Genomic DNA, 25,778 nt, shown 5'->3' with positions numbered 1-25,778 from the left:
AGATAACTGCAGATACTTTAGTGATATCAATACAGCAACGGATCCTCAAAAATTAATGTATGAGTTTGGCATATTGGATTAACATTTATGAACAGCCAGTGCTCAGTGACCCTGACATTTTAGATTTAGCACACTCCTATAATGATGAGACTCTTATTAATAATATTTATTACTCTGAATAAATTTCTCCAACCCAGGGACTGTTCCTGCACTGCAGCTAAGTATGTAGCTCTTTCAGAGAGCCAGCAAAAATGCAACAGAATGAACTATTTTTTAAATCAGAGTTTTTAACAGCATGGAAACGGCCCTTCAGCCCATTGTGTCCATGCCTGTAATCAAGCATCCTGCTATTCTAAACCCATTTTCCAGCACTTAGCCTGTAGTCTTGGCATTTCTAGTAATCACCATGTGATCTTTCTGTGCAGTGGAGTGAACAGATTGGAGCCAAGTCTCTGACAAAGGGCCGAAATCTCCAAAGAATCTAACCCCAGCACCACTCAACTACACACACCGTTCAAGGGAAGGGGGCAGAGAAGGCTGAGTTATGTGCTCCTCACCTGGGCACGATGGGCAGCATTGCCCAGGGCGGATGGTAGGATTTCCACAGTTGGGCACGGAGCAGGTGATGAGCGCACACATCTCGCGTCCACTGTAGCAGTAACATTCACGGCAACCGTCATGCCAACTCTCACCGCTCTCATGGCGTCGCCCATCCATGGACAAGCATGAGCCTGTTTTGACCGGTGGGATGGCAGTCGTGGGCACCTCTGGATATCAAAAATTGGAAGAAAAAAAGCGAGAGTTAGTCACGGCATAGGGCTGTCTCTCCCTCTTAACAACAAAGCTTTTTCTTTCACCTGCTCAAACCCTACTGTATGCAGGAAGATGCGTAGGCCCATTCAACATCTTGAAGCTGCTCAATCTTTCAGTTCGATTATGACTGCTGTATTTCCAACTCAAGAGGAGGTCAGTATTTGTGCGGAATCTTAGTCTTGTTTTAAAAATTGAATGTAAATTGATATGATACATTCTACAACCTGAGGATGTTTCAAAACACCTTACAGCCAATTAAGTACAAAAGGCAGTCACCATTATAATACAGGAAACAAGGCAGCCAATTCACCCACAGTTTCACAACTGCCATTGAGATAGGTGATCAAATCAGATATTCTTCAAAATAGTGCCATATGATCTTAGTTTAATATTTGAAAAGATGTCACCTCTGGTGACAGTGGGGTGCCAGTCTAGATTACATGCTGAAGTCTCTGGAGTGGGGGCTTGAAGCCCTGATGTTTTGAGTTAGCAATGAAAGGGCTAACAAATTAGCCAACAAATCATCTTTTACTCCCTCTCCAATGATATGCCTCAGCTCTTAATGACAATTCTCAGGGCATTAGGACATTTCTTTCATCTCGAACATTGGAGGCCTCTGAGTGAGATTATAAACCAAGATCAATGAAGGGCAATTTTGTGTGGCAAGACCATGTCCATTTGGAGTTGGATTGAGTCTGCACAACCTCATTTCACAACTAAATACTGGGAAACCATTTCCAATGGCTGATGGGTTGATAACCAGGGGATAGAGGTTTTGGGTGATTGGTAAAATAAGCAGACGCGAGGGAAAACCCTTTCAGATGATGAATGGTTAAGGTATGGAATGTATACCCTGTTTGGATGGTGGGTTCAGGTTCAATTGCACCCTTCGCTAGCAAATTAAATAAACACTTGAAAGAGAAACAAAATTACAGGGAGATAGGGTAAGAGTAAAGGGAGTGGGACTAACTGGATTACTCTTTGAAAGAGGTGGGGCAGATTATTGAACTATTCTATGATCCTCCAGAACCTTACAGCCAGATAAGACTTCCATTCTGTCACCTTGGGCTGGATTTAAATCGCAGATTAAAAGAAAGTGTTTAACCCTTTCTGCCACCTAGATTCTTTTCCCAGGGTAATGTTTCAAGAATGGCAGCTTCTCTCTGTTACTTAAAAATGGCTGACCATTATATGCATTGCAGGTTACCAGACCACAGACAGTCCAGATCTGATCCCCCTTCATATCTGACGTACGCTCACTACTTGCAGTGGTTGTTCTGCTGTGATCAGGAATGGAAACACTGCCTGATTTCCTGCTATCAAATCTCACACAACATTGGCAGATCCACCTACTGCTACCTTGGTTTGAAACTGGCTAATTCAGGAGAAACATATGAAACTAGGACCGACTGTGGATACTTGCTGGAGACCGAGCGTAGTCTTATTTAGCCCTTCCTTTGGGGAAAGGCTTCTGTTTAACTTCTTCTCCATAGAGACACAAGAAAGAATATAGAGTCACCGTGAACAGAAGGACATTAAGTCAGTGTTGCCTCCCAGTCGACTGAGATCAGTGACACCACGCACTTGAAAGAATGTGAACATTGTGGGGCTGGTAGTGAGGTGAGGCTGTGGAGTGAGGAATCGGGCAGAGGAGGCGATAACAGTCAGGGAGTCTGGAAGTACAGGTTTCTCCTATCACCATGGAGACTTACCTGTGTTTGAGATTCCCCGATTCCTCACCTGATACCTAGCTTGAGGGATAGACTTGGCTGCCTCTCAGTGGGAATGCACTGGGTGTAAGGAGCAGCTCAGGTTTTGGAGAGGGGTCTGCCATGGGTGAGATCATGGGGGCCTGGCGAAAGTGTCAATTGAAGATGACAGATTACAGGCAGAAAATGGAGTGACTCTGGGGTGATCAGAGGTGAAGCAATCGTGCAGGGAGTTTAAAGATTTAATCTACTGGGGTCTGGATGAAACACTCCTGCTCCTCCTGGCCCATAGCTCTTACAATAAAGTCACTTTACCATAGGCTCCTAATGCCTCCTTTTACCTGACAGGTTTTCTAAGATCCACGGCCTCCATAACAAGGTTTTCAATGATCTATCCCACATCTGGAAAGTGGATTGGTCCGTCGCCCCTGCTTCACTTTCAATACAACTGTGTTCAAGGTGTACACATTGAAATTCTTCATGTTTTTGTTTCTCATAGAATCCTTACAATCCAGAAAGAAGCCATTCGGCCCATCAGGAGTATTAGTGTGCTGCACTGGACCTCAGAAGAACATCCCACCTAAACCCAGCCCCCCATTTCCCATGGCCTATCCACCTAGCCTGCACATCCCTGGGCACTATGGGCAATTTAGCACGGCCAATTCACCAATCCTGGGCATCTTTAAACTGTGGGAGGGAACTGGAGCACCCAGAGGAAACCCACGCAGACACGGGGAGAATGTGCAAACACCACATAGACAGTTATCCAAGGGTGGAATTGAACCCGGGTCCCTGGCACTGTGAAGGCATCCATGCTAACCACTGAGCCACTGTGCCGCCCTCTGACCTGACCCAGACTCACCCATGTACTCGGGATAAAGCATGTACCTATAACTCTGCCACATAACATTACAAAAGTTTGGATGGCTTCTAACTTGGCAACTCACCAACTCTGACACTGCTGAAGATGAGACTAATTGAACCAGGAAACTCCAGGTGATTGTAGTGAATAATAACTGACTGAAATCAACTGCTCGCTTTAAAAGCTCCATCAAAGCCCCAAATACTTAACTGTCTCGCTCCATCTCAATGACATTTGAAGGGCACAATCCATCACTTAGGACAGTCTTCCTCACAAATCCAAAAATGAAAAGATACAAACACTTCTTTACTCATTGAGAAACAAGCCAACTTATATTGTATATATGAGAGAAGGAAGATAATTAAATGAACAGTAATACTTAAAATTCCATTCAGCACAATGACTCCCATCCCCTCCTTTCCAGCCCAGGAGTTTTCCTCCTGAGGATAGTTTCTCACATAAGTCTAAGGTCAAATTAGGAGTGAGGTGATGAGATATTTCTTTACTCAGAGGGTTATGGATACTTGGAATTCCCTAACTCAGAGAACTGTGGATGCTTAGTTTTGAACATATATTGAATACTCAAATTGTTGACTTTTTGTGAAATTAAAGGAATTAAAGAGATGGGGGACAAGGCAGGAAAGTAGATGGATGAAGAAGATTATCTATAAAATTCTAATGGACTAGACAGGGTAAACACAAGGAGGTTGTTCCTGGGAGTCTAGAACCAGGAGTCACAGTCTGAGGTTATGGGGCAGTAGGTCATTTAGGACTAAGATGAGGAGAAATTTCTTCACCCAGAGAGTGGTGAGCCTGTGGAATTCTCTGTTACAGAAGGTGGTTAAAGCCAAAACATTGAATGTTTTCAGTAAGGAATTTGATATAGTTCTTAGGGGAAAAGAGATCAAAGGGTATGGGGAGAAAGTGAGAACAAAGTACTGAGCTGGATGATCATATTGACTGACAGAGCAGGCTCAAAGGCCCATTCTTGCTCTTGTTTTTATTAGCTGTGATCTTACTGAACAGCAATCAAATGCAAAGGGGCCTTGTGTCCTGCGCCTGCTCCTATTACCTACACTCTTACGTCATAGGTGCTGACTTCCCTTGCTATCTGATCTATTGATAGTATTAGATCAAACAGTTAACATTCACTAAATTATTGAATCATTGTGATATCACAAACCAAGTCTAATCCAGTCTCCTTCAGGACTCATCTGAGCAATAACTGGGAGTAAAACACCTTGTGGAGCTAATAGAGCAATTCAATTAGAAACCATCTTTAAAAAAAAGATACAATATGGGATACCGATAGGAATTGGCTCCAAAACAAATTCTTTTGAAATAAAAAGTATGGGTTGAATATTCAACAGATTTTTACAGAGTCACTGATCAAACAAATGACCTAAATAAGTTGCTGTTCATGATAGCTCCAATGGTTCCAAATGGTTTGAGGCAAAGTGATTAACGTAACTGTGCTACCAGGCTCCTTAGATGGAATCAAATTAGGTCAGTGACACATAGCATACTGTGATGAGTTTTTTATTGATTTTTTTCGTATCTTTTTCTTCAGCTGCTCTCGTATCTCCTACCAGCACTTAATGAGTAATAATGAGTGTTCCTCTATAAATGCCCTGTACTGCCTTGGCCCAGTTAAGGTTCCTTTGTAACAGAGGGCGTTACAGGTGATTTCTGATCCTGTCCTTAGCTGTGTCCCTCACACCTACAGCAGAGGTCAGAGGATATCTACGGGAGTCTTTACATCATTGACTTTTTGACTTATTTAATCACTCCAGCATATCTCCTCAGAAATTTTCCCAATTATATCCTCTGCTGACCAACATGTTTACTAGTGAAAATACGTTCCAATTTCAGTTTTACAATTCTCATCCTTGTTTTCAAATTCCTCCATTAATCTCTCTCTCCTCCTTCTGGAAACTGCTGAGGTTTCTGAGATCCTCCAATTCTCACCTCTTGAACAATCCAGATTTTGATCACTTCCCCACCGACAGCCCTAGCTACTTGCCTGGACCCTAAGTTCTGGAATTCCCTCCCTAAAGCTCTCTCGCTTTAAGATGCTTCTTAAAATTCTACCCACGGGCCAAAACTTTGGTCACCTGTTTTAACCACCTCCTTAAGTGGCTCAGTGTCAGATTTTGTACGCTAATACTCCTGTGAAACATCTGGGGCTGTTTTACTATGTTAGAAGGTGTTATACAAATGTAACAGCCTTTCCCGTTCCAACTTTTCCCTTGGTATCTGCTTAAAAGCTGTTCACCTCCACCATCTTTCCTAGTTCTGAAGAAAGAACATTGGCCTGAAACAATACTGCTTGTTTGTCTCTTCACAGATGTTGGCGGATCTGCAGAGCATTTTCTCTTCTTCATGTCAGAGGGTTATGATTAGGGTTGATGTGAATGGATGCTTGGATTTTGGGATAGCTAATTCAGCACAGACAGACAAATCAAAGCTGAACTCATAATATTGGAATACTGCAGCCTTAATTTGCAGTGGAAACTGATTCATTTTCAACTCAAACATTCAAGCAAAATTTAAAAATGCTTCACTTTCATGAGAATATGCGGCTCTCACTGTCTTTCTGCTTCCCCTTTTCAGAGACAAGCTACATCAATCTTTTCAAAACGGTACTAGCAGATCCCATTGCTCAAGGGTAAGTCAGCAGACTATACAGTTACAGCATGATGTATCGTTCTGCTGCTTAAGCAGGCTGCCCCTTTAAGGCTGAAAATGTAACAGCCACAAATGGGCTCATCCTGAGAACAATCAGAGACCAATTAGGGACTATTCATATCCTGAGGTTAATTAAAGGTCGATTACCTTCCTTCCTAGCCTTTTTTAAAAGTGCTTCAGAAATCAACATGCACAGCTTTAGTAAAAAATAGAAAGGTCAATTTATGCAAGGCATGGTCCCCATTACTCCCAACTTCTTCAAAATATACAGCTTAGAAGGTTATTTAACCCATCATGTCTCTTTGCAGGACATCTCCAACTAAATCTACTTACACCACACCTTCAGGCAGCATGTTCCAGATTGTAACAATGAGTTGTGTTAAAATAAAAAAAAATCCTCATCTGCTCCTAAGACTTTTGCCAATCTTCTGTGATCTCTGGCCACCAAACCTTCCTACCAGTGGAAACACTTCTCTCGACCTTTTTCTCTAAGTGACACTCTCAATTATTCAAGGGTGGTTGGCATCTGCCGTTGTTTCATTATGCATCAGGCCAAGGAAGCACATTCCCAGTCTGCTTCAGCCACAACGGTGTCTCTCAATCTCCTCTGTCACAACCCATCATAAATTTGAATACCTCTCCCCAGCATCTGTATCCTGCTTTAAAGTAGAAAGAAATATAAAGCCATTCCTTTAAGTCGGCTGTGGGACTCAGGCTGGGGCTCAGAATGGAAGGAATTGCTCCTACTGTAAAGCCAAAGTGTAAAATTAAGTTCAATTTGGCACGCTACATCTTATTGAACGAGTGCCTCCCATTCCTACAGTATGTAAGAGTTAAGTCCCAGCTAATAAGTAACAACATAATAGCAAAATTCCTTTACTTGTTACAGTAGCTAAGTAATGGAATGTACCTACACAAAGTGCAGAGTCCAGACATTTCTGCAAACAGGTTGGGGTGATGTGACCCAAGAGTTGGCAATTTGGCTGCTCCATTACATGCTTTGATGACATACCAAACAATCAGTGGAGGTTGAAGAGGCAAAAAAAGTGGGACTAAGCTCAACTTTGGTGACCGTCTCATGTTGCAGTATTAACTGGCAGAACAGACCTGACAGCTGAGCCTGCATACCCCTGTTCCTGTGCTACTGCCATCCCACGCATCCAGCCCTGAATATTTCATACTCACTGCTGAGGTACAAGAAGGCTGTCTCAGGTTGTGGAACCATTACTGAGCAGACCTCGGGCACAGCGGGAGGTGCATTAGGAGTCGAATGAAAAGATCTGTTATTTACTCAGCAAACCCACAAACTCAAAATAAAACATTTGAACATAACCACTCAGCGAATTCTCATCCCCTTCCACTTACCTGCGTGCCAAAGCACTTTGTCAGAGACTGTCTGCAAAACATAAAGGATACTTGCCTGTGTGAGTGATTAGTCAATTCACTCCTCTTTGCTTAAGGGAGTTGAGTAGGATCAAAGCCCTTTCAGGAAAGGTGCCTTTGCTGAAGATGACTATCTTAATTAACAGGAGAACAGACACTACTATTTTCCCTGGGCCTCAGCGAAATGGGATTCACATTAGCTCGTGATAATTATTATCTTCTTCCTTTAGCTCAGCGCGCCACCAGCTCAATGTGCCAGGTAAAACCAATTAGCTTCCTTACCCTTGCACTTGCAGATAAGACAGCCATAAACGTCTTGCTCGAATCCCATTGGACAATACTTGTCACACGGACGCTCTGGGCACTTCTTGCAGCGACAGATATCGCAGCTATGTTTATTTTTCCTGTTTTTAAAAGAGAAGGTGTTGAAGAAAGTCATTCCCAAAACACAAGGCTGCACACTGCTGCGACTTAAGCAATACAAACATCTTACAAACTGGTCCGGGCAACTTGTATTCCGAACTTACATTTCAAACTTTTGCCCTGTGAGAAGCTCAGATACAAAGCTGTTTGCATTCCAGCTGCTGTTACTGGGATTCTGCCAAGTAAAAGGTGGAAGGGGGAAGATGTGCCCATTGGGAATGTGCTGACCTCATTCTGCCTGGAGGAATCCCGGGACACAATGAGGCAACAGGCAGTTTCCTGACCATGTGGCTGGTTTGTTCAGTCTCAGCTGCAAGACTCAATGGGGACGTGGTGAATGAAGCCCCTGTAACTAACTAGAAACAAAGAGGAGGAAACACAGAGTGTGAAAGTACAGCAGGCCATTTGGCCTATCAATTGTGTCTATGCAGAGTCTTTGACAGAACTGCTGAATTAGTTCCACTCGCCTACCCCTCCCTACGGGGCTGCAGGTGTTTCCTTTTCATTTCCGAGCATGTATCCAATTCCCTTTCAGTGGTTGCTACTGAATCTGCTTCCACCGTGCTTCCAGGCAGTGTGTTCCAGTGCGACAACTCACTGGACAGTAAAAACTTCCTCATCTCCCTTTTGCTGATTTGTCCTGGATCTGTGTCAACTGGTTCCTGAGTTACCACAACAGAAACAGTTGGAAACCCACTTCACCCCTCTCCACCTCGCTATTTTGCCTTCCTCCTTTATGTTGCTCATTAAAATCAACCTCTTTGACCCAATCCTTAGGTTGGCTGTCTCAATCTCTCCTCAGATGGCTCGTATTTTGTTGTGTAATGACCCAGTGAAGCACCCTGTGTGGTTTTATTAAGTAAAAAGTAGTCACCAAATTTAAGTTGTTGTTGTGTTCTTCCTATCTATTCTTTCAAAACCCCTTTGTTCTCATGGAACCATAAGGGTACAGAAAAGGCCCTTCGGCCCATCGGGTCTGCACCAACATAAAAACTGTTCTAAAATCTACACTCCCACTTTCCAGCACCTGGCCCATAGCTTTCAATGTTCTGATATTTCAAGTGCTCATCCAAGTACTTTTTAAAGGTTGTGAGGCTTCCAGCCTCTATTACCCTCCCAGGCAGTGCATTCCAGATTCCCAACAGCCTCTGGATGAAAAACATTTTCTTCAAATCCCCTCTAAAGCTGCCACCTTTCACCTTAAAATTATGGCCCTTTGTTATCGATCTTTCGACTGAGGGGAACGACTGCTTTCTGTTCACCCTGTCCGTGTCCATTGTAACCTTATACATCTCTGTCAGGTACCCTTCCCCAGCCTTCTCTGCTCGACGAAAACAACCTGAACCTATCCAGCCTCTCGTCACTGCTAAACAGCAAACTCCCAGGCAGCATCCTAGTGAACCTCCTCTGCACCCTCTTTACTGCAATCACATTCTTCCCATTGTGTGGTGACCAGAAATAAGAACATAAACTGTAGGAGCAGAATTAGGCCATTCTGCCCATCAAATCTGCTCCGCTGCTCGATCATGGCTGGTATGTTTCTCAACCCCATTCTCCTGCCTTCTCCCCGTAACCCTTGATCCCCTTACCAATCAAGAATCTATCTACCTCTGTCTCAAAGACACTCAATGACCTAGCTTTCACAGCCCTCTGTGGCAATCAGTTCCACAGACTAACCACCGTTGAGCTGAAGAAATTCTTCCTCATCTCAGCTGTGAGAGCATGCAGTACTCTGGCTGTGGCCTAACTGAAGACCAGCCAATTCACTCCTGTGATCTATGGCACAACTGATAAAGTCATGCTTTTAAACACCTCTCTTAAATCTCCCCTTAGGAAACAATTAAAATAAAAATATTAATTAGCTCTGTTGGTATATAGCTCCACGCAAGTGGTTAAGAACTGGAAAAGGGAACTGGTGGAGGGAGTTTCATTTATTTAAAAATGGAAAATAAACAAAATATTAACTAATTTGGAAAAACAAGAGGGGAAAGATTTAAAAGGGACCTAGGGACAACGTTTTCACATAGAGGGTGGTGTGTGTATGGAATGAGTGCTAGTTCAGTTTAGGATACCTGGTCAGCATGGACGAGTTGGGTCGTGCTTTATGATGCTATGACTCTATGATTTGTGACATCAGTACCCATTAAACTGCTTTTTCTTAATCTAAAAGAATAGGATTGATTTTGGCAAGCTTTTCCTTCCAGGTTCAATAAGTCCGATTGGAGGAGTTACTGACTGTATCAGCATAAATGAAATGGACTGATGTTAGTACAGAGGTTGTAATAGTACGGAGGTTGTAATTGCATTAATAATGTGGAAATACGTCTGTGACTCTGTCATTTCAATTAGGGGATTGGGTAACGCACGGGTATAGGCTAGCTCAGTTGGCTGGATGTAAAATGACACCAAATGGTGTGGGTTCAATTCCTGTACTGGCTGAAGGTCATTTCTTCTCAACCTTGTCCATTGCCTGTGATGTAGTGAAGATCAGGTTAAGCCACCACAAGTTGTCTCTCTGCTGACTAGGTGGCCCTATGGTCTTCTGAGTCTAGGGTGACTTTACATTTCAACTTTACATCTCACAGTCAGACTCAGAAACTTTTCACAGCAGTTCCCTTTCACTTTGGTCTAAATGGAGAGGTTGGCCAAGGGTCTCACTCTTTATTGGTTTGGCAGGAGTATCACAAGCCGGGCCAGTGTTTACTGCCCATGAGCAGGGGTGCTGAGCTACCATGTTGAACAACCGCAGTCCATGTGGTGGTGGGAACGTTCAGAGTGCTTCTGTGTATAACTGAATGGCTTGCTTGGCCATTTCAGAGGGTGTTAAAGAGTCAACCTCATTGCTGCAGTTCTGGAGATATATGTTGGCCACATGGACACTGGAGGGCAGATTAAGGAACTAGATAATTTCTTTTTGTAAGGTTCCGCGAATATTATTAATTAGAAAGCAATTTCTTCCAGATTTTTGAACAGTTGCCTTTATGATAACCCAGAAGTCTTGGCAGGATTTGAACTTGTGACTGGAGTATTTGTTGGCCCTTAGGATTACTAACCCAGTAAGCATTACCAATATGCTACTGTCCCCATCACATTCCAGTGAGCCCAGGGAAAAAGCAGAAGTGTGTATGCTGATATTGAAGAAAGCATGATTGGGCTTGATTGCAATGGCATCAACAGATGAGCACCATGCCAACATACCATTCTTGGAAATGACTGGCTTGCTGTAAACAGCACGCTTTTCTCAGAGAAGGCTGCATCGCACAACTGTCCCCTGTCCCAGGCTTCTCATCACGTATCTGTGAATCTTAACTTCTCCCTGAATCACAGACGTTCACTTCAACATTCAGATACTATCAAACCACTGCTTAGGTACAGCTTGCGATCGGAGCATCGATAGCAGCGATGTCTGCTAAAATGTTTTGCTTTCTTTTGCAGATTCAATGGAATCCAAAATATTTAACAAAAAATCTTTTCTGCCTCGTTGACAAAAGAAAAATGTTCCTGTGATGGTTCAGTGAATACAGGTACAACATGGTGTGGTGCTGATCTTTCCAGACTGGGCAAGTCCGAGGTTTCATCCCTGCTGTGTGCTCGGTGAGCTGATTATATCTGGGACACCAATAACAGATGGATTTGAAGATATTACAAGGCAATAATAAAGAGCCAGGAGCTTGTTACAGGTCAGTAACACTTAGCTTGGGGCATGTTGAAGGCAATAGCTGCTACACCATACTGACAGTGGATCATTGCTGCAGTGAGACATTTGCTTCACAGAACATTATGGGAAAACGCCACATAGAGTCATAGAGATGTACAACATGGAAACAGACCCATTGGTCCAACTCGTCCATGCCATCCAGATATCCTAAACTAATCTAGTCCCATTTGCCAGAATTTGGCCCATACCCCTCTAAACCCTTCCTATTCAGATATCCATCCAGATACCTTTTAAATGTTGTAATTGTACCAGCCTCCACCACTTCCTGTGGCAGCTCATTCCATACACGCACCACCCTCTGTGTGAAAATGTTGCCCCTCAGGTCCCTTTGAAATCTTTCTCCTCTCACCTTAAACCTACGCCCTGTACTTTTGGACTCCCCTACACTGGAAAAAAGACCTTTTATCCTATTCAGCCTATCCAAGATTTTATAAACCTCTGTAAGGTCACCCCTCAGCCTCGATCATATAGATAATTCTGGATTTCCAAGAGCTTGGTTCACAGTAATAACAACAACAACAGGTATTTATTTATATAGCGCCTTTTAATGATGAAATTAATGAGGTGCTTTAAAGGAGTGTTCTAAAGTAAAGTATGACACTGAGCTATGGAATGAAATGTTAGGTCAGATGATCAAAAACTTGGTTAATGGGGAGAAAATTAAGATGGAATTCCAGGGCTTAGGGTCGAGTCATCTGAAGGCACAGATAAAATGATTAAAATTTGGGATGCTCAAGAGGCTGAGTGCAGAGGAGATTAGATATCTCGGAGGCTTATGGGGGAACGCCTCATTATAGAAATGGGGAGGGGCAAGGAATTTGAAAACATGGATTAGAGTTTTTAAATTAAGACCCCGATTGACTGGGGCTAATGCAGGTCAGTGAGCACAGGGCTGATGGGAGAAACAGGACTTGCTGTGAATTAAGACACTGGCAACAGAGTTTTGGATGGCCTCACATTTATGCAATGTGGAATGTGGAAGACAAGCTGGGAGTGCAGTGGAATGGTCAAGTTAAAGAACAAAGAGGATGGCCCTTCAGCCCTCCAAGCCTGCACTGACACATTTTGCCGTTCCATACGAAAACTGTCTTCACTTACAGGATCCCTATCCCTCTATTCCCTTCCTATTCATGTATTCATTCAGGTGCTTCTTGAATGCTATTATGTCTGCTAAAGTCAAGGGGTAACAATGACTTTCATTAGCAGGTGAGCTGAGGCAGGGGTCAAGGCTGGGCAAATTTATGGAGGTGGGAACACTGGGCAGTATTTAATGCAGAGAGGCAGTGTTCTTGGCTCACTCTGGACAGCTAGTGCATTGCTACTTTTCAGGAAGGGTAGGCCAATGGGGTGCCAGGCGGGCACTTAACAAGGCAGCAGTGGGTCTGATCCTTAGATAGATGACCCCCTCTAGAGGGGAGGTCTGTCTGGCAAACATCTGCCAGTTCTTCACTGGGTGGCAGCTGACAACGTACCCTCCTAATGCCCAGAATCACTGAGGAACTGGGGTCATAGGTGATGGCAGGGACGGTGGGGGGGAGGGGCAGCAAAGGTGGGGATGGCTCTCAGTGCAAGACCGCCTCTGCTCCACCCATTCCCAATGCCAGCTCCCTCGATCACGCAGCCAATCGCCAATCCGGAGGACCTGCGGGCAATCTGGACAGGGTTTGCTTGTCATGGCAAGGCCTCAGCCTGTTGTTGGGTGAACATCAGCAGTGCAGGATGTGACCCTGAGGTGGGTAATAGTTTCCGGCTTCAACGTACAATGTTTTTCCCAACAGCTCAGATGGAATTGTGTGTTTGTTATGCTCAGAACGTCTAAATACTCTGAATACAGTAGTTTGAGACGAATTGCAGAAGTCGATTTAGGAGATGGAACAGGCCGGAAAAAAAATGAATATTTTTAAAAAAAAGACATAATTCACATTTTCGACATACATATTCAATTTTGACCACTGTTCCATCTTTATAGGTCTAACTTTTGCTGTTTACCGAAAATAAGCCCACTAACTCTGAGTGTGGTCTTTAATTTCAAGTAGGAGCTAAGTTACTGCAGGCACCCAGCACCAATAGAGCTCTGTGGATCAGTAGATGTAAAACAGGGCTAGTCTTTAACGCTGGGGAAAGGTGAGGGGGAAGATCCTCGAGGTGCAGTAAGTGTGAAACGTGATTATAAATCGCCACAAGTTTGTTTAAGAGACACCAAAGGGATCTCAGTTTCAGAAACTAAAACAGGCGAGTGTTCACCCTAATTTGTGGCCTATTACAAATTGAGAAGCTGTGTTAAACCACCAAAGGGCAGAGTGTACAATGCGTGGCCAACCTGACAACACGCACACTGGAAGTTAGGGCACATGCTCTGTAACGATTGGTGCCGATAGGTTTATATCGCTAAGAAAGCAGCTGCACGTACATGTATCCGAAAGGACAGTATTTGTCACAAACCACGGGCTTGCATTTCTTTGGCCGCGTGCGGCACTGGCAGATCTCGCAGCCGTGTACATCAGTCTGCAGGCCGAAGGGACAGTCCAGGCCACATCCCGATATGAGGCCTGTGCACAGCTCTTCTCCTGGGGAGGGGAAAAAGACCAAAATCACATCAGATTTTGCATTATTTGAAATGCATTTGAAAGAAAGAGCAGAAAACAAACTTGTACAGTGCTTTTCACAAACTAAGGACTCTTGTTGCAGGACCATAGCTCCCACTGGGGCCGGTACAGAGGTGGATGAACACAAATCTACATTCCACTAGCGCCATGTTCACACCATTCCACCCTAGGACCATTTAAGAGCTACTGAAGTCAATTAAAGTCCTTAAGGATCTGCTGTCTGCATGTAGCCAATTGCATCCTGCTGCTTGTTCAGTGCTCAAAAGCCTCCTGTTGGCTCTCCAACTTTAGGCAGATGTCCACCATCCACTAACTGGATAGTGAGTCCTCCCTGAAACCGTTAAATGGTCAATTTCAGGGACAACCTGTTGTTGTCATGAAATAATATGCTCATCATAACCTTCAAGGAAACTAGATCTGGAGATGGGGGAGGTGGCACTAAAAGCTACAATCGGTGTTCACCTCTATTTTGAAAAAAGAAATGGAGTTTTCTCTCAGTATGGTCATCCCGTCTGGACACACAGTCACTTGAATGGGGAAGGGGCTGGAGCCTGGTCTTTTGATGCGGTAATTCCAGAACACTGCATTTCCCAAAGCAGATTACAGCCAATGAATTTTCCGTCTTGTTGTGCAGGAATGCTGGCCAGACTCTTTGAATCAGCAAAGTCCCACAGACTGCAACTAGGTAATTTGTGCTGCTGGCCTTCATTGAGGGACAAATGTTGGCTAAACAAGGGGAGAACCGACTGCCCCTTTGCAAAGTGTTGGATTGGAAGTTTTGAGCTCGTCTGTGCAGGCTGATGGGACTCCCATTTCATTTCTTGGCTGAACTACAAAACAACCTTTCCCCCGACGATCTCTGCACAGTTTCTTGCCACCCCTTAACCAAACAAACTATGCCATTAATGTGAAACACTCATCATGTGGGAAAAAAGCAGAGCAGCTGCACTGTGTTCTACCTTGTCAGATGACTGATGTACTGATCTGTGATGGAATATAGACCTGTCACTCTAGCATCCCTAGAAGAAGAAGGTCAGGCTAGTGAGCAGGTACAGCCTCCAAGTCACACACCCTGCTGACTTGGCACGATGATGCCATTAATTCATCACTTTAAGGTCCAAATCCCAGAACTCCCTCTCCAATAGAACAGTGTGCCTATACCACACAGATGCCAGTGATTTAAGAAGGCAGTTCACAATCGCCTTTTCAAGGGCACATAGGAGTGAGCAATAAATGTCACCTTGCCAGTGACGCACGCATCCCACGTATGAGTGATACAACAATAAGTGAACGCAGTGCTTTGCACCACTGATTAAAACTGTTTCCTAATTTGGCTGACTTTTTTCGTGGAATGATACCACTGAAGTGTACGAGATAGAGGATGCACGGCATCAACAACCACACATCTTTTACCACAAAAGGAGCAACCCTGATACGGACACCATCACCAACAGCTTCCCCTCCAAGTAGTGCTGCCTGGAACTTCCCATCTGACACAGTCATGGAAACAGCATCCTCCCAAGTACTACAGCAGTTCTCATTGTCACCCGATCAGGACTTGGGATAGGCAACACAAAATCTCACAGCAGATCTTTTAAATAAAAAGAGTTTGTCCTTTCTGAAGATGGGTCACTCGACTCGAAATGTTAACTCTGCTTTTCCCCACAGATGCAGTCAGACCTACTGATTTTCTCCAGCAATTTCTGGTTTTGTTTTGGATATCTGGCATCTGAAGTTCTTTGGTTTTATTTAAATCTCATCCTTTCTCTACCTTGTCTCTTTCACCGAATGCTGACATCCTGATTTACCTTGTTCATCTTTTTGAATCTCTGTCATGTAGACAGACAGCGAGACTTGGCCCCTTACCTTCAACAGCTTATTCACTTGAAGGATTAGAAAAAAGACCCCTTTAACTATACAGTCTCAACAGTCAGCCAAATATATTAAACATGCGAAAGGACTTCTTTTAAAAAAAAACATAACGCACCTTTTGATCATTTAGCTGTAGCCCCTAAACCAAATGTTTATAATGACTCTGCTTTTAATGACCTGGCAACGGGCTAATTAGCAAAATACATGGTGGGAAGACACATTTTCCAAAACAATGTAGCAAATGGAATTTTTATTGGGCCTTTGAAGCCAGCTCATTGTACAAAAACATTCCAGCTTTGGGTTATGTGCAACCTGAAAAGCAGTTATTATCCTCAGTTTGGAGGAAGGAGAGGCAGGACTAAACACGTCAAGAGAAATAAAGCCTAAGGTTGGGGAGGGTGGATTTTCAGGAAAAGTGCTCCGTTCTCTATAATTTAATCGTGGGAATAAAGCAGCTTCTTCTGTGACTTTTACCAGGTTCATGAAATATTTAATCAGCTTCCATGCGTTCCTGGAGCTACTACAGGATGTGTCACTGGAGCAGTTCTTGTGTGTGTTTACGTTCTGGAGGTGAACATTTCCTCTGTGTATTTTTTTACACTTCCCCTTGCCTTGCCAAAGCTCCATGCAGGCGTATTGACCATCTTCCAGTATCTGTCCCTGTGATCATCCTTGCTGTGTCAATAAGCTGTTTGAGCACAAGGGCAGCGCCCCAGTTGAACTCAATGGCCTCCTTGTCCAGCTGTGCTCTGGATTGCTCCATTACCTTCAGAAACAGCAACCAGCCCCAATGGTCTCTTCTCTTGCAGAGAGATGCTCAGACCAATTGCAGCACCATCACTGGGGTCAACCAAGGTGATGCATTTCAGTCAGAAGAACACAGAAAGACAACATAAAATAGGGTGCACAATTCTAAAGGCATGGAGGAGCAGACAGACCCGGGTGTATTTATGTACAGATCACTGAAGGTAGAAGGACAAGTGGACAGAGCAGTTAATAAAGCATACAGTATCCTCAGCTTTATTAACAGGGGCATAGAGTACAAGAGCAAAGAGGTGATGTTGACCTTTTATAAGGCATTTTTTAGACCTCAGCTGGCATACGATGTACAGATCCAGGAGTCACTTTATAGTAAGGATATGAATGCATTGGAAAGAGTGTAGAAACGATTTACAAGACTGGCTCCAGGAATGAGAAACTTTAGTTATAAGGATAGTGTGAAGAAATGTTATCATTGGAGAGGAGAAGGCTGAGAGGAGATCTGATCAAGGTTTTCAAAATCATGGTGGGGATTGATAGAGGAGATAGAGAGATACTGCCACACTCTTACAAAGATCAAGACCCAGAGGGCACAGATAGAAGTGATTTGCAAAAGAAGCAAATGTGAGGTCAGAAAATACTTTTCTCACAGTGCATTGTTAGGGTATCAAATGCACTGCCTGGATGTATTGAGGTTCAAGTGAGGCATTCAAGAGGGCATTGGACAATCATTTGGGAATAAAGCAGGAAATTGGAAATAGGTAATGAAGTTCATTTGAAGAGTCAGTGCAGAGACAATGGGCTGAATGGTCTCCTTCAGCGTTTTAACACTTCTGTGCTCCTGAGTTAATGTAAAACACGGGGTTGAACTTGGGAGCTCCATAGCTTCAAGTGAGCAAGTTACTTACTGGATAAATCACTGAATCGTTTCAGAATCCTGAGTTGCTCTTTCTTCTAGCAACTCTTTTTATGTTTTGCTTCCCCTTAATTGTTAAATGGGACAAGTTGGACTCTAGTAGTGGAGGCATTACTTTAGATCTTCAATTTTCCTAACCCAGAATAACCTCTGCTCCCTGATAAGCTGAAGCTGTAACCCAATCAGGAGAGTTCCCTGGGGAGGCTCCATTGTACAGCAGAAAGCAATGAAAACATTGACTATTCTTACAAAAAGTACTTCTTGTCGGCTGAAAATTGCTTTGTAGTGTCTGGAGTTTGTGATAAGGCAAAGTAATTACCTATAATCACTAAAGGAGTATGGGCATCTCCCTGTATTAGTCAGAGACAATTGGTTCTGTACAGCCTGAGGGACGCCACTTGCCAAGTATGGGGCAAGGGACTATATAAATGCGAGATCTTTCTGACCTTGAGCCTCAGCATAGCCTCCTGGTATCAGATGCCACACTAAAGAACAAGAATGCAAACACAGGCACTCAGGGGCACGTGGGATATTTCCTGTTGGTGCTGTCACCAGTGCAGCAGGGTGAAGACACTCAACTTTTACTTTTTGCTTTCAACGCATAAATACACACAATGACACACATGGAAGAGCTATTACTGAACTCTGCAGTTCCTCTCAATCAGATTACACGAAGGAGCACCAATGGAAAATGAGAAAAAGGAAGCATTTCCCTGGCTCTGGACCAGGGAATTGTGTTTTCTAAAAGAAAACGTATCTTTTCCCTCAGCCTGAATCCAGACTGTTATAAATTGAATATGTCATGGACAACACAGCAATATGATAAATATTTCCACTTGTGTGGTTGCCATAACCTACTGGTGAATCATTTGCATCAACCTCACTTCTGGAGATATTTATCATATCACCCAGCAGGAAGTCCTATTTATAAACCCTTTCAGTAGATTTAGGTAGTAATGCACACTGATCCAGACCCTGTTGCTATCTGTGGCACACGCACAGCTAAGTGACTCGAACAGCTGACAGATGTTAAGCAGAACGACAAAGGCAGTACTCACTGGTTTTGCACTGACACGTGTGGCATCCACTGTGGTCCAGCTTGAAGCCATAGATACAGTCTCTTTCCGTCAGGGTGCAGTTGATCAGCAGCTCGCATGTCGGAGGCCCAATGGTGATGTATGTTGGCTCTGCAGCAACAAAGGAAAAGCAGATATATATATAGAGAGAGAGATGCAGATGGGAGAGACAGAAAGTTGGGAAAGAAGTGTTAGAAAACATCAGGCAGATCACTCTTCTTTGTGGCCAGCTTGGCTTATTTGGGAGAGCTCAAACTCAGGGATCAGAAAGTTGTAGGTTCAAGCAGATAATTCAGGCTTGCAGCATTAAAGTAAAGCTACTTGGCTTGAGGCATTGTTCTTTGAATGAAATGTTAAACAGATGAGAATGAGGTGTTACTTGCTTGCTCCAGTGGCTTTTAAAGCTTCCAAAGAGTGCTATTTGAAAGCAGCGATATCGCTCAATATCAACAATACAACTTAAACTGTATAAAGTACTTTGAGACATTTCAAAGTGATAAAGCTATCAATGCAAGGTTTTAAAAAGTTTAATTGCATTTACACTCACCTACGATAATAGGGCAATATTCTGTAAAGATGCATAACTTAACGGAAAGTACTTCTTTTCACACCGTGTCTGAGTTATTTATCTTGAGTATCCAACACCATTTTTTAACTATTTCCATTTATCGGGGCTTGTGTTTTGCTCATTTCTGCAGTTGAGTGTACATGAAGGTGATCAGGGAATCAAAGGACAACTCATCCGATTGGATTGTGCCAGCTTCCCATTGTTGCCTATGATGTGTCAATTTTTCCTTGTCTTGATCTTTCTGAATGCAGTAGGTGTTCACTTACAGGCCTCAAGGATAGTGTACTCCGAGGGTTCATTTGGAAACTGAAGACTGTCTGCTCTGAGCCACAGACAGGAGAGAAACCCCAAGCTAATCCACGCTGTGATGCGATTGCTGACCTTAACCAAACTCAGAATGCTATAGTTGGGCTCCAAGTGAGGAAGTGCATAGATCTCGACTCAAATGTTTTGATTTTGGAAGTTTGACTTCACTGTTTATAAGCTTCTGCTAACCATTTGATTATGCTTTTGTCACAGTGATCCTTGTGGGGCTGTTGAACCTGGTTTTAGGTTTGTTTTAAAACAGTAGATCTTGACTCAGGCGCCTGAGTCCACCTGTTATTGTATGACCCCTGATCCAATTGTGTGCACTAATTTTACAGTTTACTTGGTGGACACGAATGGGCTAATTTGTAATGTTTCTGGTAGTCGACCAGTTTACTGTAAGCTCACAAATGAAGCACAGTCAAGTTTAGAGGTAAGAAAATTAATAAAAATAAAAAAAAACATACATTGCCTTGCCTCTTGTTTCCACGCTGATTGTGGAATGCTGACCACATGGAATGACTGTCACATTTCACTGTGTAACAGCAGTTACTGTGCTCTATAAGGAATTTATCATGTCAAGTGCTTTGAGCTATTTTCACATGATAGAATGCTTTACAAATACAAGCTGGAATAATAATATTCATTTGTCGAGGGTGGAGACGATTTGTCAAATCTACAAACAACTGTCGGAACTAAACTTAAGTCGATTGAAAGAAACTACCTATACATATGAAGTTATGGAGAAATGGTTTGCTACAACAAAAAACAGAAGTTGCTGGAAAAGCTCAGCAGGTCTGGCAGCATCTGTGAAGAAAAAAACAGAGCTAAAGTTTCGGGTCCGGTGACCCTTCCTTGGAAGAGACAGGTTTGCTATAATTTTGGCAGAAATACAAAAGAAATAGAGCTCCAGAAGATATTTTTACATAAACATTATTGGTTACATAGATGGAGTTAAGAAACAGATCAGCCATGATCTAATTGAATGTTATACATTAACAATCTGGATGAAGGAACTGAGGGCATTGTTGCTCAAGTTTGTAGATGACACAAAGATAGTGTTGAGGGACAGATAGTGTTGAGGAAGCGGGGAGGCTGCAGAAGGACTTGGACAGGCTAGGACAGGGGGCAAAGTGGTGTTTGAATGGAAGACAATGTGGGAAAGTGTAAAGTTATGCATTTAATTAGGAAAAATAGAGGTGCAGACTATTTTTTAAACGTGGACAGACTATGAAAATCTGAAACACAAAGGGATTTAGGAATCCTAGTTCAGGATTCTCTTAAGGTCAACATGCAGTTTCAGTTGGCAGTTAGGAAGGCAACTGCAACATTAGTATTCATTTTGAGGGGATTAGAATACAAGAGCAGGATGTACTGTTGAGGCTGTATAACGCTCTGATCAGACCACATTCGGAATATTGTGAGCAGATTTGGGCCCTGTACCAAATGAAGCATGTGTAGGCCTTGGAGGGGGTTCAGAGGAGGTTTACAAGAATGATCTTGGGAATGAAGGGCTTGTTACATGAGGAGCTGTTGAGGACTCTGGGTCTGTACATGATGGAGTTTAGAAGGATGAGGGCAATCTAATTGAAACTAACAGACAACTGAGTGGCCTGAATAGAGTGGACGTGGAGAAGATGTTTCCACTAGCAGGAAAGACTAGAACACAAGGGCACAGCCTCAGAGTGAATGATCCTTTAGAACTGAGATTAAGAAGAATTTCTTTAGCTAGAGGGTGATGAATCTGTGGAACATTTTGCCACAGAAGGCCATGGGGGCCAAGTCATTGAATGTCTTTAAGACAGAGATAGATAAGTTCTTCATTCGTAAAGGAATCAAAAGTTATGGATAGAAGGCAGGAGAATGGGGTTGAGAAACATATTAGCCATGATCAAATGATGCAGTAGACTTGATGGGCTGAATGGCCTAATTCTGCTTGTGTATGTTAGGATCTTATGAATGTGGAACAGGTTCAAGGGACTGCTGAACAGCCTCCTCTTTTGTTCCTGTATTGCTTTCACCTCATGAACCTTATCAGCGTGTTAATAATGGCTCAGTTGGCAGCATCCTAGCCAGTTGATGTGCTTCATGTACTAATCCGAGAATTGATTCTGAAGCTCCTGAGGAAGCACAGCACTACTGAAGGTGTTGTCTTTTAGATGAAATGTTAAACCAAACGTTAAACCTTCTGAAACAGTTCTGAGGAACGGTCACCGGACCCGAAATGTTAGCTCTGATTTTCTCTCCACAGGCCTGCTGAGGTTTTTCAGCAACTTCTGTTTTTGTTTCCAAAAGCTTCCAACCCACAAGGGCACGATGGAAAGAATATCACAGAGCCTTTAACATTGATACCTATAGCTCCAGATTAGAACGTGCTGGCAAGAAGAGCATGTTGCTACAGCAACTCAAACTTCCTGGGAGAGTGAACTGTCACACATCACCAGCAGCAGCACAGTACCTCATTCCTAAGGTGACACTGCAGTGGTGTGAAGCGCTATAAGAGTATACACAGAATATGCAGACAGTGCTGGGGCTTCTTCACAAATCAACAAAGTAAAGAAGGAAGAGTAGGGGGATAAAATAAAACCTACAAATGGCTGAGACATTATGAGTCTTTTGGAATCATGTCAAGCCCTGTGAGAGTGATGCCAATTCAAGTCAAATCTGATTTAAAAATTAACTGGACTTTATTCCACCTAGCCAAACAAATTGATTGAATTGTCCTGATCCTTTCTTTTTTTATGACTGTACTATAAGTACACCTGCCAAAATCTCAGTGCGGGGAGCATATTTCACATTTCAAGCTGAACTCGATGGCTATTTACCATGAAAGGAATGTCTCCTGGACAGAAAATTGTGCAGGCCAGAGTGTCAAAGGTGACAGGCACAGCCCATTCATCACTAACTGACTATGGTTAGGCAGGAGCATTGCGGTTTCAGCATGAAATTAACAAAACGATTTTACAAAATAAAACGACTGCTGGTGCACCTGGTTACAATCGAAAAATGCCATTTAAATAGTCTGCAGCGGGTCAATGATGAATTGTTTAAAAATGCTGATTTCTATTCACAGCCAAGTCATCCATCGTGGTTTAAGATAGTAATTGACTGGCTTCAGTCACTATCCAGTAGACTGATCACTGTGAGAGAATGATACTAAGTCAAATTAGGAGTCCCAAAGCTGCACTGGTTTTAACCAGAGCCACCCTCAAGGTAAATTCCATTGTTATACTTGGCAGTTTCATGTAGGTGAGGTCTAATGCCATACAAACGTCTGAGATTTCAGTCACAGAATGTTATTTGTGACACTGTTCAGCAGAGGTTCATGAGACACAGCGAGACAAACTCTGATTAATCTACCCACTTGGAATCATACAACGGGGACCGGTGAGATTAAGACAGAACTTTCAAGTCAAGAACTACTACCGCTAATGTAAGATGGGGAAAAGCCAATTTCTACACAGCAAGGTCCAATGAATAGCAAACGGAATAATCTGCTTTTGTGATGTTTATTGAGGGATCAATTGTGGTCATGGTATTGGAAAGTACAAATAAAAGGAGAGCAGATGCTGGGGACTGGAAATATAAAAGCAGCAAACATAGGAGAAACTCAGCGGGTCTGGCAACATCTGTGGAGAGAGAAACAGAGTTAATGTTTTGAGTCCAATTATACTGATGAGTGCCGAAGAAGAGCTATATTGGACTCAAAATGTTAATTCTGTTTCTCTCTCTCTCCACAGATGCTGCCAGACCTGCTGAGTTCCTCCAGTATTTTTTCTTTTAATTATTGGGAGAACTCCCTGGATCATCTTTGAAAAGTGCCAATTAATACTTTCTCCCCAGCTGACAGGCTAAATGGAGCCTCGGTTTTAATATTTCATCCAGAAGGACAGATCCTGCCCAACTGAAAAAAACAGTTTTGATGAAAGTTCATCAACTTGACATGTCAGTTCTGTTTCTCTCTACATAGATGCTGCCTGATCAGCTGAGAACTTCTAGAATTTCAACATGTGCAGTACTGCGCTGTTATGTTTGGGCTGGGCAGAACTGAAGATGCAACAAGTGGTGGGCGTGTGCAGTGAATTGTCTGGTAGGATGGAACACATGGTAGGCATTTTGTGGCTTCTGGTGTTTCTGTTTCTTAAAAAATAGCTTAATTGGGGCTGTGTTTACACTCCACCAGAATAAAAATGAAATATGATCAATCAGACACTGGGAAGAGGCTATTCCGTAGGTCTTTGAGTGAATGTGGTCTCCAAATAGGTGGCACTGTTTCACACTTAGCATTAAGGCCTCCTAACTCTCGGTTAGGCCCAATTTTAACTCACTCAAAATCTATTCACCTACAGAAAGGTAGAATTGGAGCCACCTCTAAATCCATTATGAGAGGGGAACACAATTGATGCCGCTGTCAACTGACTTTTGAGACCTTTGCATGGGACCTTCAGAATTCTAAAACCAGGAGGCTCTAGACATTTCAATTAAGAATGTGCTTCAGAAGTCTGTACCATCTATAATGGGCACCATTAATAATGAATTAACTTAGTTATTGCACTGATTGGAACCAGAGCCAGATGAATCCACTTACTATGAGATCCTTCATTGGGATTGGGATCCCTGGCTGACAGATATAAACATAAATTCAGAAGGTCTCCTCAGTCTAGGAACTGGCTTTGAGCTGGCTGGTTATAGCCCTTGTACTGGGCACATGTAAATAAAGGGTGACTTGGTGATAGAATACGGGCCTCTGTGGTGTTATACAGACCATTCTGCAGGAGTAGAAATGTCACTCGGACATGCAGCTTATTTACAAGTTGATAACTCATTTCCTCCCTTGGATTCAGACCAATAGCCAAGTTACTAATAATTGCATTTTCTGGGGGAGGAATGTCTGTGCTCCTACACACACATCAATTGGGCAATAACTTTACAAAAAATAAAAGGCATTAGAAATTTTACAATGACAACTTAAGAACAGCACTGAGAGAGACCAGAGAGCTGAGCCTCACTAAGCCTCTTGGCTGCAGAATAGTGCAGAGCTTGTTCAGAAAGAGGGAGGGTTGTAAAATATAAATAAAACTGCAGGCAGGAGAGTGGAAAGAAACGCCATCTGAAACGTTCTTGCACAACTTTCCATTTCATCCTGGGAAAACATTCCATCAGCCTTCCTGCCTCTCATGTGTAACATTCTTTCCATTTCTTCAGATATCGGAGTATTTACCACACCACACTAATCGGGCTGCAGTATCCCAGGTATCTGAAATTCCTTGGCAAGGGTGCCTCTCATTGTGCAAAGGTCTCTCTCGGCCTTGATTGTTTTCAGTCAGCGGATGGTTCCAGTTCAAGGTCAAAGGCAGTCTGGGCTGCTCACAGTTGTCATGGAAACTAAAAGCAGGTGTTGAGTTTGAAGCTTATACTGGGGAAAACGGGGGAGAGTGAGGATTGGCGATGAGGCTAGAGAATGGAGTAGCAGTTGCTACCCACCAGCATCCACCCTCTTCCCTCCACTCCCACCCCATCTGCAAAAGCCATTGTTCTGAACTGTCCAAATAACTCTAGGCCAGAGCATGACCTTCAAAGTGTCGAATAATCCTCTGCAGTGTATCCACAGCAGCTGTGAATTGTGGTGGGTTCTCAGCCAGGGTTCGGCTCATTTCAGCCATTAATCATCTGGCAGAGACAATCTATTGTAGCCAGAGGTGACGCTGGACATGTTTTATATCGGTGAACTTTGAAAATGAGAAGTAACATGAGATACAGAGCCTTGTGGGGGAAGGTTGTGGGGTGAGGGGGGGGGGAAGAAACCGTGTGCTAAAGAGAGATCAAATATCAACATGAAGTGGTTAAAAAGAACAATAGTCAATATGTGTTCATGTTTAAATCTCAATCTGAGTTCAACATTCTTGAAGGATTACTTCCTCGTGTATTAATTTGGCTCCTGCTCTTATTCATATTTCAAAAACCAAACACTGATCTGTGTCCAGTTTGTGTTTTTCCACTGGTAACATCGCATTTGATCAGCTGCACACAATATAAGTCATTGGTTTCCCCCTAACCCCTCTAAAATAACTGCACAAAG

At 43.1% G+C, this 25,778-nt stretch overlaps 1 protein-coding gene across 2 annotated transcripts in view; it reads right to left on the bottom strand.

Annotated features, from left to right (window-relative positions):
* crim1 (cysteine rich transmembrane BMP regulator 1 (chordin-like)) overlaps positions 1-25,778 on the bottom strand; it is a 243,568-nt gene that overhangs the window by 23,643 nt on the left and 194,147 nt on the right. For both annotated transcript variants that reach the window (XM_048601057.1, XM_048601058.1), the window contains exons 8-11: positions 18,808-18,936; positions 14,007-14,163; positions 7,738-7,859; positions 558-767 (exon numbers count right to left, since the gene is read on the bottom strand). In XM_048601057.1, the coding sequence (XP_048457014.1) occupies positions 558-767; positions 7,738-7,859; positions 14,007-14,163; positions 18,808-18,936 (618 nt within the window). The remainder of the gene's footprint in view (positions 1-557; positions 768-7,737; positions 7,860-14,006; positions 14,164-18,807; positions 18,937-25,778) is intronic.

This window comes from Rhincodon typus, chromosome 9 (assembly GCF_021869965.1).
Source record: "Rhincodon typus isolate 14 chromosome 9, sRhiTyp1.1, whole genome shotgun sequence".
In the NCBI taxonomy this organism is placed as follows: Eukaryota; Metazoa; Chordata; class Chondrichthyes; order Orectolobiformes; family Rhincodontidae; genus Rhincodon; species Rhincodon typus.
Note: the sequence above shows the minus strand (reverse complement) of the source record. Positions and strands in the feature narration are given on the sequence as shown.